Below are 18,204 nucleotides of genomic sequence, written 5' to 3'. Positions count from 1 at the left end.
TATGATCTTTCTTTCCAAGTTTGAGGGTTCAGGTCTGTGTTCGCCTGCTGGTTAGACCGATTTAAGTTTTAGAGTCCCAGGAGTTCTGGGCGAGCTGCAGCCTAGGGGCCTGGAAGGCCAGGAAGACTTGAAGGATCTGTGTTGGTAGGCCTGGAGTTTGGCTAACGTGGGGATGATTTGGATTCTGAGATGCAGATACATTGCCTTTTTGGTATCCAATTTGAAAAGTAGCAACCATTTTGCTATCCCAAAGAACATCCATGGAGGCTTTCAACAAATAATATGCTCACCTGTTTCAGGGAATTATCTATATCCCTTAAGTGGATTTTCGATCTTGTGTTTCTGAGGTGCTTTGCTTTTTATTCTTCCCACTTTCTTCCTTTTCTTGTGAATATTTGTTTAAAACAAAAAAAACTCTGGACTGACAAATTTAATAGAATCTATTTGCACAAAGAACAGTTCATGAATTGGGCAGCACTCAGAACCAAAAGAGGTTCAGAGAGCTCTGTCCAGCAGTATGACCTGCTAGCTTTTATAGGAAGCAAAGTAGAGAAATCACTTGATTAGCTAACATCTAGGTGTCTGCCTTATTTGACAATGATATGATGAGGCATTTGCCTTATTGGGGCATGGTCTGATCAGTTGGCTGTCTGTTATTGGCTGAAGCTCGGCCGTGATTGGCTGAAACCCAGCTGTTATAAAAAATAAAGTAAGTTAGGCTTCAGTTCGTTTACATACTAAGTCAGGTTGTATTTTGTTATATGGGAACTCAAGTACCAAGACAGCCTCAGGCTAATGGGCTTTTGCTTATTTAACAGATTTTTTCATTCTTTTTATGTCCCAATATCAAATACTGCCTTTCCTATAATAATTTTTCTCAGTAAGTGGTATGATTAAATGATTAGAAAAAGGGGTTCTTGAGATATCTGTTTGGGAGTTATTGATGAAAGTTCCACTGAATATTTCTAAAACTTTTAAATTGGACAACTAATGAATGAATTTTCTTTGCAAATTGGAATACTCTATGGAGAAGGGATCTGGTTCTTTAATAGGGACCAAGCAGGAAGGAATGCTCTTAACAGTTACTGATGTTTACCATGAGTGTTTATGGCATCTGTGTGTCTATATGTTTACCTAAGTATTGAATGAGAAGTTTCAGCATTCCTGCAAAGTATTTATTCCCCTTACAGTAGTCATTTAAATCTTTTCAGGTAAATCCCTTAAAATCCTTATGTCTTTATTCCTGCCATACCAGAGATGACCTTCCTTCTTTACTAAGTGAGGCTCCCTAATTAACAATTTTTCTCCATCACAAAATGTCTGTGAGTCTGTGTACCAGCCAAGGTTCATTCAGAGAAGTGCAATCACTATGTTTCTTTATGTTCGCAGGGCAAGCAGTTAAGAAGGGAAGATGAACATAAAGTAGGGAAGAGCAAGAATGAATTGGAACCTAAGACATGAGCTGGTCCTTCTTTCACTGTCTCCAACTTTAAAGATATGAGTATCCTTGCTAGAGGAGCTGACACTCTTTGCCACAGGACTAGACACACACATGGCTCAGGAATCAAAAAAGGTGAAGGAAGACTCAGGGAAAAGCTTCTGCCCCATCCCAACAAGGTGAACCAGCTGATTGGTGACAAAGTAGATGAGCCGCAGTAGCACCTAGTGTCCCTGCACCACCGTTTCAAGTATAAAACTGGAGGGATGCTTCAGTTCTCCCCTTCAAGACTTACACAACCATGTCTTTTTTGGGCTATTCTAACCAGAAACAAAAGGAAAGGAAATTCTGGGAAACATAGTTTAGCTTAGCAAAGTTGATATATTACAAAATTACCACTGTCCACTCTGCATCGAGTTGACATCCATACAGACCTCTTTAAAACACACTTTCAAAATAAAGTCCACACCCTACACATAAGCTATCTCTAGAGAAATTTGAAGTCTGTTTTGCACTGAGGATAACCACAACAACAAACTGTAAACCTAGCCCAATTTCTGACTAGACTGATACCACCGAACCACCGCTATGCACTCAAGAGCACTAAAGGCCTAGCAGAAGGAAAGACACACTCATCTCCAAGCATAAAAACAATCTTTACTTCATACCGTGAAGAGAGAATTGAAAAAATAATTTAAGCAAAAAAAAATACAACATGACCAACTTTGAACAGAAAGAAAAAAAGACGCATACAGAAAGGCAAGAAAAAACACAGTCCAAAGAGATAAAACAATCATTAGAACCAGATTCGTAAGACATAGACATTAGAAATATCAGAGAATTTTAAATAACTGTGATTAATGTGATGAAGGCCCTAAGGGGAAAGGTGAACAAAATGCAAGCTCAGATGGGTGATTTTAGCAAATAGATGGAAACTATCAGGAAAAATAAAATGGAAACTATAAAAATAAAAAAATATAATAATAGAGATGAAGAATGCCCTCCATGGGCCCATTAGGAGACTCAACACAGTTGAGGAAAAAATCAGACTTGAAGGTAGGTAAATAGAAATTGCTGAAACACACACACACACACACAAAAAGAGTGACAGAAACAGAACACAGCATCCAAGACTGGTGGGAAAATATCAACATCAAATCAAGAAATAGCCAGGCGCAGTGGCTCACGCCTGTAATCCCAGCACTTGGGGAGGCCGAGGCAGGCGGATCACGAGGTCAGGAGATCGAGACCATCCTAGCTAACGCAGTGAAACCCTGTCTCTACTAAAAATACAAAAAAATTAGCTGGGCATGGTAGCAGGCACCTGTCGTCCCAGCTACTCGGGAGGCTGAGGTAAGAGAATTGCGTGAACCCGGAAGGCGGAGCTTGCAGTGAGCTGAGATCACACCACTGCACTCCAGCCTGGGCGACAGAGCAAGACTCTTATCTCAAAAAAAATCAAGAAATAATGGCTGAGAATTTCCAAAATTTGTAAGACACCAAACCAATCCAAGGAGCTCAGAGAACACAGAGCAGGATAAATTCTTTAAAAAACTAAGTTTATTGTATTCAAACTAAGCTTATTGTATTGATACCTGGTAGTTATAACTTACCAAATACACTGCCCAACATCTCCAGATGATCTATTATTTCTGAAAGTTTCCTTTATTACATTTCTTACTTCAGGGAGATATAGCCTTCGCTTCATGTTATGGTCAGTGGTGCAGTCAGTATTCTCAGAAAGAAAGTACTGGTTCCATTTTACCTCCATCTTTTGTTTCCTGTCAGAAAACCTACCATACCACCAAGTACTCCTTCTCTACACTGCCTCTGATATTTAAGTAATTTGAGAATTCTGTTGAGACTATCTCCCTTTTTTGGTATGATGAATCTGGTCCTAAATTGCATGCCAAAGACTTTGAGAACTAAACTGTAGACCCAGATCTCATGTCCCAGACTGGCCTTTTGTTACCCACACAATGAATGGGTTAAATTGCTTGGCAGCGGACAGTCCAGTGACCACAACCAAGGAGGATTTCCCAGGGGGATTTTATTACTTGCGATAAGTAAGGAGGACACTGGGAATAATTCCCCAAAGCAATGCCTCCCTGAGCAATGGTGCAAACATGGCTTTTATTAGTCTGGTTAGCTGAGTCATTGTATGTAGAGGTGGAGTCAAGGCAGCACAGTCCCAGTTGTCGGTCATGCTGCTACATATGTCACATGTATAGAAAATGGTGAATAAGCTCCTCCTTGGACAGGATTTTAAGTATGGTGATGAGGAAAGTTGGCCAAAGTTCATCTCCAACTCAGGCATCTCTGGGTCCAACTGGTCTTTGTTTTTCCTGGGCTAAGCTTCTTCCTGGAACTTTTTAAAACAAAAATTCAAGATGTAACAGTTACAAGTGGGTAACTTTTTCTCAGTGCGTACCCAAAAACCCAAGGACCCTGGGTTACACTTTAGGTGCCACCCATGTGGGACCTATCAGAAGAGTACTACAAAGGCTTTGAAAACTGAACTGACATTGGAACCACAACCCTCAGAAGGCTGGTCAAAACTTATGACTTGAACCCAAATGGGTTAATTACCTTTTAAAACATAAATGTCAACATCCTCCACCAAATTTAACCAAGACCCAGAGCATCCTAATGACATTCAAAATGTCCAGGATACAATCGATATTAATTGGCAGGTGAAGAACCAGGAAAATCTCAACTCACGTTGGGAAAAAATGTAACAGATGCAGAATGTAAGTTGCCACACATGTTGGAATTATCAAGACTATAAAGCAGCTATTCAAATGGAAAGTTTAAAAGTCTCAGAGAAGTAATAGAAAATATAAAGAATAGCCCCATGGAAATTTTAGAACGGGAAAATACAAAAACCGTCATCACATCATATCCAGGGCACATGCTGTCAACATTGCTTATCACTTGTGATGTTAACCTTGATCACCCAGCTGAGGTAGTATTTGACGGGTTTCTCCCCTGTAAAGTTATTCTTTCCCCTCCCCCTATTTTACTGTTTAGTGGGAAGTCACTATGTGCAGCCCATGTCTAAAAAGGGAGTAGTTGGTGGGCATGGTGGCTCACGCCTGTAATCCCAGCACTTTGGGAGGCTGAGTGGGTGGATCACCTGAGGTCAGGAGTTTGAGACCAGCTTGGCCGACATGGTGAAACCCTGTCTCTGCTAAAAATACAAAAATTAGCCGGGCATGGTGGTGCACGCCTGTAATCCCAGCTATTCAGGAGGCTGAGGCAGGAGAACTGCTTGAACCTGGGAGGCAGAGATTGCAGTGATCCTGCCATTGCACTCCAGCCTGGGCGACAAGAGCAAAATTCCATCTCAAAAGAAAAAAAAAGTGAGTAGTTATATTTCCCCTCCTTGCGGTGGAGTATCTACATTCTTCTGCATGAGAAATTTGTCAGTTATCTCCTATTTATTCAATTATTTATATTATGAACTCATGGATTCCTATTTTATACTTTGGGTATAATCCAATACTATGTTGTTTATTTTACTGCTCAGATTATTCCTGTGTTGGCCATTGGGAACTTTTTCAGTTGACATCTGTGTCCCTTTGACAAACTCCTGTCATTTTGTGGGGAAGAGGGAGTAGCACTTTCTTACTTTCTACCGCTACAAAATCCTCCAGTCTTATCTTGTATTTCTCTTCCCTAACCCTAAAGTCAATCATTCTCATTTCTCTAATGATAAATGATGCTAAACATCTTTTCATATGCTTTCTTATTATCTGTATATCTTCTCTGATGATTACCAAGGATGGGAAGGGTAGTAGGGGGAAAGTGGAGATGGTTAATGGGTACAAAAAATAGAATGAATAAGAATTAGTAGTTGATAGCACAACAGGGTGATTACAGTCAAAAATAATTGTACATTATAAAATAACTAGTATAATTGGATTGTTTATAACAAAGGCTGAAGGCTTGAGGTGATAAATACCCCATTTACCCTGATGTAACTATTACACATTGCATACCTGTATCAAAATACCTTGTATACCCCATAAATATATAACCTACTATGTACCCATTTAAATAAAAAAGTTTTTAAAAAAGAAATAGTGCTGAGACAATTGAATATCCACATGCAAAAGATAAAGTTTGACATTTATTTTACACCATACACAAAAATTAACTCAAAACCAACCAGAGACCTAAATGTAAGAGCTGAAACTATAAAACTGTTATGGAAACATAGGCATAAATCTTTATGGCTGTGAATTAGGCAATAGTTTCTTAGGTAATACACAAAAATCATAAGCAACAAAAGAAAAAATTGGATGTTAGACTTCATTAAAATTTAAAAGTTTTGTGCATCACCATCAAGAAAGTGAAAGACAATCATAGAATGGGAGAAGATATTTGGAAATCATACATACAATAAGTATCTAATACCCACAATATATAAAGAGCTCTTACAATGCAACAACAAAAATACAAAAAACTCTATTTATAAATGGGAAAAGGATTTGAATAGACATTTCTCCAAAGAAGATATACAAATAACCACTAAGCACATGGAAAATGTTCAATGTAATTAGCCATTAGGCAAGTGCAAGTCAAAACTACAATGAGATACCACTTCACACCCACTAGGATGGCTAGAATTTAATAGATAAATAAAAAGTATTACCACATTGCTGATAGGAATGTAAAAATAGTGCAGCTGCTGTGGAAAAGAGTTTGGCAGTTCCTCAAAAGTTGAAACGTGGAGTTTCCTTATGACCCAGACATTCTATTCCTGGTTATTTACGCAAGAGAACTGACAACATGTGTTTACACAACACTAAAACTGGGGCCAAGTGTGGTGGCTCAGGACTGTTGTTCCAGCACTTTGGGAAGCTGAGGCAGGCAGATAACCTGAGGTCAGAAGTTTGAGACCAGCCTGGCCAACATGGCAAAACCCTGTCTCTACAAAAAATACAAAAATTAGCTGGGTGTGTTGGTGCGCACCTGTAGTCCCAGGTACTCAGGACGCTGAAGCAGGAGAATCGCTTGAACCCAGGAAGTGGAGGTTGCAATAAGCCAAGATCACACCACTGCACTCCAGTCTGGGTGATAGAGTGAGACTCCATCCCAAAAAAAAACAAAAAAGTGGTACACATATGTTCATAGCAACGGTGGTCATAAGAGCCAAAAAATGGAAACAACCCAAATGTCCTGAAACTGAAGAATGTATAAACAAAATGTGGTATCTCCTTAAACAAAATGTGGTATATCCTAACAGTGGAATAACACTCAACCATATAAAGGAATGTAATACTGAAACATGCCACAACATGAATGAACCTCAAGTTATGCTCAGTGAAAGAAGCCAGACATGAAAGACCACATATTGCATGATTCCATTTGTATGAAAGAGTAGGAAAACCAATAGAGACAAAACCATATGATGGTTGCATGTTTTGGGTGCTAATAAGAGTTTGAGAGTAACATGAGGGGGTAGGGTTTTTTTAAGTTGATGAAAATGTTATTAAATTGGTAGTGTTGATGGATATACAACTCTGAATATACTGAAGGCTATTTAATTGTATACTTTTGTCACTGGTAGAGGATAATGACTGCAAGTTGTCCAGGTTCTTGGCGTTTTGAACAAGGAATTGGACAAAATTCCTAGCAAAGCAAAGAAAGGATGAAGCAACAAAAGAACGGAAGCAGGGATTTATTGAAAACCAAAGTACATGCCACAGCGTGGGAGCAATCCAAGCAGCAGCTCAAGGGCCCGGATACACAATCTTCTTGGGTCCCAATACCCACTAGAAGTTTCCCTTTGGCCAGTTCATGCTTTGCAGAAAGCAACCAATCAGAGGCTAGGGAGAAGTTACGAAGTTGCAAAGGAAGACTCATCTGCAAACAGCCTGATTTGTTGGGGACAGGCAATTTCCCATCTGCTGCACAGAAAAGGTGGGGGTGTTGCAAAGGGAGTAGCCTCTGGTCCTTGTGTTACTTAGGCAAGGAAAGTTAGAGTTTTCCTTTCAATTTAGTCCTAGGAAGTTGGCGTGAAACAGCCTTGGGTTCCCTTCCTCCAGAACCTATTCTCCTGCCTCACTTTAAGTGGATAAATTATATGGTGTATGAATTATATCTCAATAAAGCTGTTTTAAAAGGGGGTGGTATAAGGAAGAATTCCAAATGATGCTATTTGCGTTTTTCCTTGGTCACTTTGGCTGGGCTCTGGCTACAGTGGATGAGGGATTCTTATGAAGCACTTGTGTAGCAGGAAGAAAAAAAAATTTTCCTAGCTATTGCCAAAGCATCCCTTGGGATCCCCTAACTTACTTGGGGATAATTTGGGATTCAGAAAGAGAAAAAAAAATAGATAACTGCCTTTGTTGAGAATTTCAGGGCAAGAGAAAACTAAGAAAAGGGGGCAGCATTCTGTTAAAAAAAAAAAAGGGATAGAACAACACTGTCCAACAGAAATGACTAACAGACTCTAGAGGACTGATATTCAGATTGCAATTATCCGCCGAATCACACTGTGATGTCAGCCTCCCTTGCTGTTACTCTCAAATCAGCAAATCAGCAGTAGAACTCTACTGCCTTTTCTGTGTGGTATTGAGGGTTATGAACTTAAAGAGTAGGAACTTGGTCCAGCATGAGTTGCTGCAGTTGTGGAGACAATTGTAACAGCTGCAACGAGAACTGCAGAAATGAAGAATGAGAATTGAGCAGAAATCAGAGCTATCAGTGATCAAGGGGGCCTAAGCCCCTGAATTCACAGTAATTTTCCTTAAGGATATGGCCGGGTATTTGAATAAATCTATAGATATTAGAGGACACTGACTTATATATGCTTGAAGCCCAGAGTTTCTGGCTTATGACATGTGCTGCAGGTCTGAGGGGCATTCATTTACAAAACTTTGATGATAAGGGGAGCAGAGAATTTGGAAAAACAGAAAAGAGGTAAATGAAGCCACTGAGACAGGAAGGGGCATTATCTTCAGCAACAGGAATGCCAACAGCAGTCATCAATATTTATTGAGCAGGACAGGGGAGAGACACAGTTTAGGGAGGCTTCTCCTGGCTGACTCTTGAACCAAGCCCACAAAAATTGTGATGCTGACACCAGAAAATTCCAGTGAAAAGGCACAGTCAGGAAATGCTTTAGACTACATGGCCCAAGGGGCCCTTAGAGATCCTTCAACAGCCTCTAATTTGTCACAGACATGAATCCCCACTCACTGGATGTTGGAAAGAAGATTCAATCACAGGGTTTCCTTCAGGCAAGTCAGGTGTCTTTATAACTCTGCAAAGTAGAGAATCAAGAAGAAGCTGAGATTTTTCCTAAGTGGAGAGAGACCTAAATGGAAGTTCAGGAGGGACAACGGACTAGCACTCTTGTCCTTGTTCGCTGGAAGGAACCATCAAGTTGATGGGGATGGACATTGGGATAGATTTTGAGAGCAAGAGAGAACAAAGAAAAGGGTTGGGAGTGGTGGTCAGAACACATCTGCCTAGAACCTGGTTACCTACTTTGTAACATGCAGAAGTTGTACTTCCCAGAAAGGTGAGGGACCTGCCCCGGGAGGAGATCATCAGGACACAGACATCAGTGACAGGAAAAGAGCGTGTCCTTCTCACCTGCTTCTTGAAATTGCTCTTTGGTTTCCACCACTGGGAGGCTATCGGTTGCTTTCTTGTGTCTTCTGGTGCTCTCTGAAGTTGGGAAGTATTTAGAAGAGGAAGATTTGTGCTTCCAGGTCCTCCACCATCTCCCCAAACCCAGAAGCACAAGCTCCAAAAAAGTAAACAAGAGACAGAAACCGCTGACTCCAAACATGGTCTTTAGGAAAATGGTCTTCTCAGAGGGGCGGGACAGATTGCAGGTTATACTACCAAGGCAAGGTTCTCGGCGACATGCAAAGGAGCTGGGCATCTGGAACCCATACAGGTGGTACTGCAACCCCAGGGCTGCCCCCTCCAGGACAAGCCGAGCCCCCAGCTGAGCCACATAAGCCCAGAGCAGCCTGAGGCTTCCAGCCCCTGGGACATCTGCGTTGCCCTCCCGTCCCTGGATCAGGGTCTCCTCCTCCTTCCCCTTTCCTGATAATTCCCAGTGCCAGATCACGTGATACACAGTGAAACCCATATAGAGGGCGCTGGGTACAGCCACCAAGATGACCTGGAAGACCCAGAAACGCAGCGGGGAGAGGGGGTGGAAGGCATCGAAGCAGGCAGCCTTGCAGCCCGGCTGCTGGGTGTGACACACGAATTCACTCTGCTCATCACCATAGACTCCAGGCCCACTGGCAGCCAGCAGCACAAGGCGGAATCCCAGGAGCACGGGAAGCAAGAGGCGCCCCACGGGGGTGGAGCGCCGGCTCTCCTCCGCCAGCAGCCGCCGCAGGAACCTGCCACACATCCTGTTTTGGAGCAGAGGACAAGAGATCAGTGTTGTTCACTGTCCTTCAGAGGGAGCTCCAGTCCACCTTGTCACTCCTAATCCAAGGATCACTGAAGGCAAGCTTTTTTATTCCTCTCCAAGTATCTGACTGATTAAATACCAAGACTCTGATTGCACCTCTTTACTACTTAATGAAATCATCTATGTAAAATAATAACAGTGAGTGTGTGTGGTGTGGCTCTCTCTTCTGCCCTCCCCTTCTGTACTGCTGGAGTGGAGAGGAACTCTCAGGTTGGAGAGACCAGGGTATATCTTCATCTCTCTCTTTCCCTCCTTCCCTCCGTCTCTCTTTCCCAAAGGCTGAACGTAAGAGAGTAGACTGGGATGTTTCGTTAATTTTCCTTTGAAAGGTATTGCTTCCCCAGCTGATGGCTGCCAGGCCTGGTGCTCCTACAGCATCATCTTAAGCAAATTAGTGCTGATGCTGAGAGGGAATGTGCATTCTCTTGCTGTCTTCTTTTCTCTGCCTCCATGCCCTTGGATGATCACAGGTGTGTCTGGATGTCCTCTTCTCCCATCACAGTGGTAAAGTTGAGAGGTAGTTAGGTTATGGGGCTAGATGTGATGGATGAAATGAACAGAGCAAGCATCGAGGCTTGCTTTAGTCTGATGCTCTTAGGCCTTACAAGCTGAGGAAGAAGAGAACATTTGGAAGGTAACCCAGCAGAATTTACCAGAATTACATACTATAGGATTTGGGGCCAGAGCCAGAACTGACTAGCTAGAAATTCAGATTTTGACCCCCACTTGCCATTGTTCCTTGGGCATATTATCTCCCTCATGGTGACAGGCGACCATGATCAAGGATAAGTTTCAGAAATCCCTCTGTTCCCCAGCCAAAATACCACAATGCTACAAGCCCAAGTTCACCATCTCTATATTTGTCCTAATCAGCTGCCTTCCCCAATGCCCAGCAGCTGTTTCAAACCGTCCCCATTTAGCCTAAATTCTCACTCATCTGGTTACCCTCACACTCAGAAGACCATGTGATACGGTCTGAATGATGATCAAGATGCATATGCTAGAACCTAATACAGTAGTCCCCCCTCTTATCTGCGATTTTACTTTCTACAGTTTCAGTTACCCACAGTCAACAGAGGTCCAAAAATGTTAAATGGAAAATTCCAGAAATACAAAATTAATGTTTTAAATTGTGTGCTGTTCTGAGTAGCACTATGAAATCTCACAGCATCCCACCCAGGATGTGAATCATCCCTTTGTCCAGGGTATCCACGCTGTAGACGCTCCTTGCTGGTTTGTGACTTAATCGCCATTTTGGTTATCAGATCAACTATCAGTACTCGTTCAAGTAACTCTTATTTTACTTAAGAATAGCCCCAAAAAGCAAGAGTAGTGATGCCGGCATATTGTTACAATTGTTCCAGTTGTTCTATTTCTTTTTTTTTTTTTTTGAGACGGAGTCTCGGTCTGTCACCAGGCTGGAGTGCACTGGCACGATCTTGGCTCACTGCAATCTCTGCCTCCCGGGTTCAAGCGATTCCCCTGCCTCAGCCTGCTGAGTAGCTGACACTAGAGGGGCGCACCACCACGCTGGGCTAATTTTTTGTATTTTAGTAGAAACAGGGTCACTATGTTGGCCGGGATGGTCTCAATCTCCTGACCTTGTGATCCACCTGCCTCGGCCTCCCAAAGTGCTGGGATTGCAGGCGTGAGCCACCATGCCCAGCCACAGTTGTTCTATTTTCTTAGTAGTTATTGTTGTTAATCTCTTACTGTGCTAATTTGTAATTAAACTTTATCATAGGGATGTACATATGGGAAAAAAAACATAGTATATATGGAGTTTGGTACTATCCACAATTTCAGGCATCCACTGGAGGTCTTGGAACATATCTCCCACAGATAAGGTGGAAGTTCTGTACTCAGTGTGATAGTATTAAGAGGTGGAAAGGTGGAAGTGCTGTACTCAGTGTGATAGTATTAAGAGGTGGAGCCCTTACCAGGTGTCTTAGTCCATTTTGTGTTGCCACAAAGGAGTACCTGAGGCTAGGTGATTTATAAAGAGGTTTATTTGACTCACAGCTCTGCAGCCTGCACATCTGCTTAGCTTCTGTTGAGGGTTTCCATACTGTGTCAAAACATGGCAGGGAAGGTCAAAGGGGAAGAGGGACCAAACCCAAGGGGCATCCTGGCTTTACAACAACCCACTCTTGAGGGAACTAATCCATTCCCTCGAGAATGAATCCAGTTTCACAGAAGCGATAACCCACTCACTGCCACAAGAATGGCACCAAGTTATTCGTGAGGAATCTGCCCCCAGGACCCAAACACCTCCCCCTAGACCCCACCTCCCAACACCATCAAACTATAGGGATTAAATTTCAACATGAGATTTGGTGGGAACAAACAAACCATATCAAACCAGAGGTGATTAAGCCTTGAGGAAAGAATCTTCATGAATGAGATTAGTGCTCTTATAAAAGATGCTCCAGGGAGCCCCTCCATCCCTTACCACTGTGTGAGGATACACAAGAAGTGCCATCTAAGAGGAACAAGCCCTTGCCAGACACTGAATCTGCTGGTGCCTGGATCGTGCACTTCTCAGCCTCCAGAACTTTGAGAAATAAATATCTCTTATTTATGAATTACCCCCTCTAAGGTATTTTGTTATAGCAGCCCAAACAGACTAAGACACCACGAAAACCTCTTACTCCAAAGAGAAAATAGAGACACTGATGTGAAACCCCACAGATACTACTTTCTCTTATCTTAATATTTACTTCCTTTTCTAACATTGTAGAGAAAGAAGTGGACCTACAGTTATCCAAGTTTACTCTGCCTTCCAAATCTGTGTCCTTGGGTCTCATCTTTCCTGCTTCTTCAAGGATTTGTTCCCCAAATTATCTTCCCTGTAATTTGGACTTCCCCTGTGGTCTCAGTCAGAAGGATGGGTTGAGATGAGTCCCCGGGACAATTCTAAGGGTCTCAATTGACCAGAGAAATATGTCATCATTCACCAACTGCAAGACACTATATTTTGAGCCATTAAGAGTCAGAGTTTGAGTTCATCTAGGTTGGTCACGCATCCTCCCTCAACCAGCCCCATCTGTGAGGATACCTGCAGCCCTGCCCCATCTTGTAAGTCTAGTGGGGGTGTCCCTGGATTTATGGGAAGCATCCCCAGGGCTCTGAGGGTTTCTGTCCTTCCTCTCTTGAGAGTTATCAGACTAGATGATCATTAGGTAAATTCTCAAGTCTTGCTGTCAGCCTTGTTTTATTTCGAAGTGCAGGTCCAGCACCCTCTAAACACATTTCTGTCACATTTCCAGCAGACGTGGAATTTCACACAGGGTGGGTCTGACATATTTCAAGGGTCAGGGATTCAAATCATATCCAGAGGCCGTATCTAGTGTCCCCTTTCTTTCTGTCTCTCCCATTCCCACCCCAGGCCCATGAAGAGACACCTAAATCCTCTCAGAGGCTCTCAGAACAAAGCTGAGGTCTCCAGAGCTCACCACAGAGCTTTGGGGTTTTGGAAAGGAGAGAGGGGCAACAGTAGAACAAAAGGACCTGCCCAGGGCCCCTTGGTTTGGAGCTCTCATGTCTAACCCTAAGCACCCTTCCTTGTCATTCACCTGCCTTCACCTGCAGCTGTTATCGCCAACACAATGCTTATGTCCCATGCTTTAAGGGCCTTCTGGAGGGTTCAGACAAAACTGTGCTTTCTCTCCCAAAGTCTGCATACCAAAGGGACCTCCCTATATGATAGCCTCCTACCCCCTCACCCCCTGCTTTTCAGGGACCCTGTGGTCTCTCCGATCTGGTCCAGCTGTCTCCAGCTCACCTTTCTCTTTCCCTAAGACCCACATCCTCCTCTCATCAACAAGTCTGCAGCTTTGCCCCACGGTGGACAGGGCCCCCAGGTCAAACTTCAGGACCTAGAGAGCTGAGGCTGAGAAGGAGGGGGAGATGTACCAAAGCCCCCAGCTCAGCATTGTTGGAAAAGCTCGGCTGAAGGGACACCCCTGTTTCTGAGTAGAGAAACAGCTTGCAAATAAAGTTGTCTGGGAGGTAGTAGAATTGGAGCTCTGTCAGGATTTTAGTCAGTGAAGCAACACCTGTGAGCTCAAGAGTTGGGAGAGGAAGGAAAGGCCAGGGTTTGGAGAAATTTTCTAATATCCGAACAGATTTTGAAATTCCATCATGATTTTGGTGTGAATTTTTCTTATCATCTCTTGGGAGAAAATGTCCAGGATTCTGTTGGTGGCAGAATCCATGTCAAAGAGTTAAGGTATGAGGGAGGGAATGCCCACCCCATCTGGCCTGGAATACCTTCTAGATGCTTTTATCCAGTGTGGCAACAGAGCAGCAACACTGGCATCACCAGGCCTGCAGAATCTCGGGCCGTATACCAGGCCTCCTAAGTCATATCTGAATTTTGATAATATCCCCAGGTATGATCATGTCAGAGTTGGAGAAGCCTCTCGAGAACCCAGAGCAGCCCCCCTACCACCACCACCACCACGAGGCCCTGAGCCAGCTCAGTGGCTCTCTGTCCCTGCACTCACCCAGTGGCTTTCAGCAGAAGCATTCACAACAGGGGAGAGAGGCCTAGAGAGGAGTCCTCAGGCTGGAGCCTGCGGGGTCCCACTCTTCCCTGGCCCAGCCTGCTGCCACCACCCACTTCCTTTCCCTCCCCTTTTCATTCCTGGCAGCCTTCATGAAGGGGAAAAGAATTGCAGCTGGAGCAGCAGCAGGCCTGCTGTTAAAGAATGAGTTCTGCAGAATAACCAACCCTCTGTTGTTGAGAGTGAGGGGTGTTTTCAAAGTGAACTGAAACAGGGATTTTCAGATCATCTGAAGGGGGAGCAATGGCTTCAGTGTGTTTCCAGCACTGGGGCATGAAGGCAATGACAGATAGAATAAACCCCCCCTGCTCTCCTGCCCAAAGTAGCTGAAGCACAAGCTTACCCACAGAAGAATGTGTGTGTGCACGTATGTATAAGTGTGAGTGTGTATTTGTATGTCTTTGTGTGTTTGTGTGTGTTTGCTTCATTTCCTCAGGCAGCCTTCATCCCAGAATTTGTGGTGATTTCGGGATGTCCTCTCCTCTTGGCTGGGAGAATAGCACAGACTCCCCGCCACAGCATGATGGGAATCTGCTCCACGTCCCTTCAGGAATCCAGAGAACCCAGACCCCTCTCCATCAGGCCCAGGGAGAACTGTGACGCCTGTCCCCATGGCCATTCCTAGCCCCACTGCTAGAGCCAGGAGTCTCTCCAGAGATACCGCCAAGAATGGGAAGCAGCAAAGTGAGGAGAGTAACTCACAGGGCTGAGGGAGTGTGCAGAGAGGGACTGGTCTCCTGTGTTCGAAGTGACAGTGCTCAGGGTCAATGCTGGGCTCTTCACAGAGGAGATGCCAGAGGCAACCTCATGTATTAGTCCATTTTCACGCTGCTAATGAAGACATACCTGAAACTGGGCAATTTACAAAAGAAAGATGTTCAGTGGACTTACAGTTCCACGTGGCTGAGGAAGCCTCACAATCATGGTGAAGGCAAGGAGGAGCAAGTCATATCTCACATGGATGGCAGCAGGCAAAGACAGAGCTTGTGCAGGAAAAAAAACCTATGAAAACATCAGATCTCCTGAGACTTATTCACTATCACGAGAACAGCACAGGAAAGACCTGCCCCCATGATTCAATTACTTCCTACCAGGTCCCTCCCACAACATGTGGAAATTCATGATGAGATTCGGGTGGGGACACAGCCAAACCATGTCACCTCGATTCCAGATACTTCGCCTCACTAAGGCATGAGGCTCAGTCACAATAGTCCTTTCTATTCACGAGAAAAACCACTTCCTGGGTGCAAAACATCCTCATAACCCAGGACTGAAACAGACGTCCGCCACCCAAAATCCTATTCCCAGATGGCCTTCCTTTCCTCAGACCCTCTCCAGGACTCTAGTACCTTCTTGTCCAAAATATCTGCTGCCAGCAATTGGCTCTGCAGGACTGTGGTCCCTGCAGCAGCTAAGATGTCCTAATTCTCTGGTGCTCTCCCTGGATTCAAGGATGGGGGTCTTGAGAACATTCTCCAGCCAGTGAAGCTTCTTGACTGAAAGGGGACTATCCTAAGCGCCTCTGGGAAGCCTTGCAACCTTCCTATGATTCCCAGAATGGAGCAGCCTGCAGAGCGTCCTAAGAGAAACTAAGGTCCAAAGAGAAATTTTCTTGGCACCTCTCTCTAAAGCAAAGGAAAAAAATAGCACAAAATAGCATATCAAAAAAGCATCTTACTAAAATTATATTGAGAGCTTATACAAATTATAAGATAATTCTAAGTGCACCGGTACGTAAACTTAGCAAAGACATGTAAAGACCATTCATAGAAAAGGTTATTCAAAGCCTGTAAATGTTTAGTCCAGGTAGGAATCAAAGAAATAGTAAAATAGCGATGAAATACTATTTTTATCCACTTGTCACAGACTAGTTTTGTGTAAAGTGATCATATCACACTATTTTTTTTTTTGAGATGGAATCTCGCTCTGTCACCCAAGCTGGAGTGCAGTGGCGCAATCTCAGCTCACTGCAACCTCCACCTCCCAGGTTCAAGTGATTCTCCTACCTCAGCCTCCCCAGTAGCTGGGACTATAGGCACATGCCACCATGCCCGGCTAATTCTTATATTTTTAGTAGAGGTGGGGTTTCACCATGTTGGCCAGGCTGGTCTCAAACACTTGGCCTCAAGTGACCTACCCGCCTCAGCGTCCCAAAGTGCTGGGATTACAGGCTGAGCCACTGCGCCCGGCCGTATCACACTTTATAACCTGGGCATGCAGGCCAATTCCAACGTCTTCCATTCATCTGCTGATGGTCTTAAGATTCCAAGGGCAGCACCCTTAGCCCTTGCTCTTGGGGAGAAGAACTCACAGCACACCTCTCTCCAAAAAGATCTCTCTTGGCTGGTCAAAGTGCAGTGGTGTTTTCAACCAATTTATCACAACCAGTTACAAATGTCTTTGTTCCTTCTCTACTCCCACTGCTTCACTCAACTAGCCTAAAAAAAGAAAATAAATTAAAAAAAAAAAAACAAAGATATCTTCTCTCCAAAGTTAATTCTCTCTCCCTGTAATTTCCAACAACTCTGCCATTTTATACAACTTTGATGTGGGTGTAGGTTTTAAGAGTAGCTTAACCATTATTTATTTATTTATTTATTTATTTATTTGCTTTTCCTTTGAATCGCTGCATCTCAGACCAGCAAATCACTTTGGAATATGATATGTGTTGTATTTCCTAAACATTGCATCTCGAAATCCCAATCAAAATTTCCAGTTTAATATCCTGTTTGACTAACATTATTCAGTGCTTAATAAATGATGGAATTTTTTTTTTTTTGAGACAGGGTCTCACTTTGTCACCCAGCTGTAGAGCAGTGGTATGAACACGGCTCACTGCAGCTTCAATTTCCCAGGCTCAAGTGATCCTCCCACCTCAGCCCCCCCAAACAGCTGAGACTACAAGTGTGCACCATCATGCCCAGCTAAGTTTTGTAGTTTTTGTAGAGACAGGGTTTCTCCACATTGCCCAGGCTTGTCTAGAACTCCTGGCCTCAAGCGATCTGCCCACCTTGACCTCCCAAAGTGCTGGGATTACAAGTGTGAGCCACCATGCCCAGCCTTGAGTTAATTTCTGTGTATGTTGTGAGGTAATCTCATTCTTTTGCATATGCATATCCAGTTGTCCCAGCACAATTTGTTGAAATGACTGTTCTTTCCCAACTGAATTGTCTTGACACTCTTATCAAAAATAAATTGGCCACAAATTTAAGAATTTGCTTCCCAGCTTTCAATTCTATTCCACTGATTGAATTTATGTTTATGTATATTGTTCTTCTTTTTCAATATTTTTTATCTACTTTGGGTCTTCTGTAATTCTGTTTGAATTTTAGGATATGTTTGTCTATTTCTTCAAAAAAGGAAACTGGAATTTTTATAAGGATTGCAATGAATTTTTTATCAATTTGAGAGCACCACCATGTTAACAACATTAAATCTTCTAATCCATAAGCATGGAATATCTATTATTTATGTTTTCTTTAATTTCTTTCAACAATGTCTTGAAGTTTTCTGTGTAGAAGCCTGGCACTTCCTTGATTACATTTATTTCTAAGTATTTTGTTCTTCTTTATGCTATTGTAAATTGAATTGTTTTCTCATTCTCCTTTTTGTATTGTTTATTGCTAGTGTATAGAAATAGAATTGATTTTAATATACTCATCTTGTATCCTGTGATGTAGCTGAACTAATTTATTAATTATAGTAAGCTGTTGTGGGTTCCTTAGGATTTTCTCTACACAAGATTA

General features: G+C 43.1%; 1 protein-coding gene across 1 annotated transcript; it reads right to left on the bottom strand.

Annotated features, from left to right (window-relative positions):
• Positions 1-2,978: 2,978 nt before the first annotated feature.
• LOC101150976 (gap junction gamma-3 protein) lies at positions 2,979-14,494 on the bottom strand. The gene is made up of 3 exons (XM_004045867.3): positions 14,399-14,494; positions 9,047-9,828; positions 2,979-3,806 (listed from the first exon to the last, which is right to left on the bottom strand). Exons 1-3 carry the CDS (start codon positions 14,419-14,421, stop codon positions 3,748-3,750), a joined length of 864 nt encoding a protein of 287 aa, XP_004045915.2. The 5' UTR covers positions 14,422-14,494; the 3' UTR covers positions 2,979-3,747.
• Between the last annotated feature and the right edge of the window lie 3,710 nt (positions 14,495-18,204).

Source organism: Gorilla gorilla, chromosome 6, assembly GCF_029281585.2.
Source record: "Gorilla gorilla gorilla isolate KB3781 chromosome 6, NHGRI_mGorGor1-v2.1_pri, whole genome shotgun sequence".
Lineage (NCBI taxonomy): Eukaryota > Metazoa > Chordata > Mammalia > Primates > Hominidae > Gorilla > Gorilla gorilla.
This window is presented reverse-complemented; position numbering and strand designations above follow the sequence as displayed.